This window comes from Opisthorchis viverrini, assembly GCF_000715545.1.
Source record: "Opisthorchis viverrini unplaced genomic scaffold scaffold22052, whole genome shotgun sequence".
NCBI lineage: Eukaryota > Metazoa > Platyhelminthes > Trematoda > Opisthorchiida > Opisthorchiidae > Opisthorchis > Opisthorchis viverrini.
In genome coordinates this window covers 1-499 of record NW_008765116.1, presented here as the reverse complement: position 1 = coordinate 499, position 499 = coordinate 1, and the positions used below count along the sequence as shown (strand labels likewise).

Sequence of the window (499 nt, the reverse complement as noted above, 5' to 3'; positions counted from 1 at the left end):
CTTGAAGGAACAAAAATATTAAGCTCATTTGAAGGGCGTTTGTTATTTCGTGGACACAGACTTACTTGGGCCAGCCCTGATCAAGAATGTTGTTCATTTGTCCTGCTTCTTTGACATGATCCCGTCGCCAGTTATCACGTGCTTCCTCAGTAGTAACGCCACGTTTGGCATCTCGGGCCACCGGAATTGGCTCAGACTGCAAACGGCTGTCTAAAAGCTTTTGGACCCCTTGCCCTCTTTGACCGATGCATAGGTTTTGTAGGGCCTTTGAAATAGTAATGAACCGATTAATTGCCCTAAAATGTTCTCAAGCATTTTATAGAGTTGAGCATTGATGGAATGTACTAATCCACTCAATAAAAAGATGCCATCAAACACAAATGATGCTACGGCGAAGCTGTAGCAAGATGACAGACAACGATTCAGATCATTTTCGTCATTCTTTCATAAACAAAATCTCGACAGGGAAGGAACTCAGCTTATCGAGAAAGTTTGGTGA

The 499-nt window shown here is 42.7% G+C and overlaps 1 protein-coding gene across 1 annotated transcript; it reads right to left on the bottom strand.

Moving 5' to 3' along the window:
• Positions 1-67: 67 nt before the first annotated feature.
• Positions 68-265, bottom strand: T265_16281 (hypothetical protein; the record flags this gene model as incomplete). Its single annotated transcript, XM_009179869.1, has 1 exon — positions 68-265. A coding segment is annotated over one exon (198 nt), but the record flags the coding sequence as incomplete, so codon positions are not given.
• Positions 266-499: the final 234 nt, after the last annotated feature.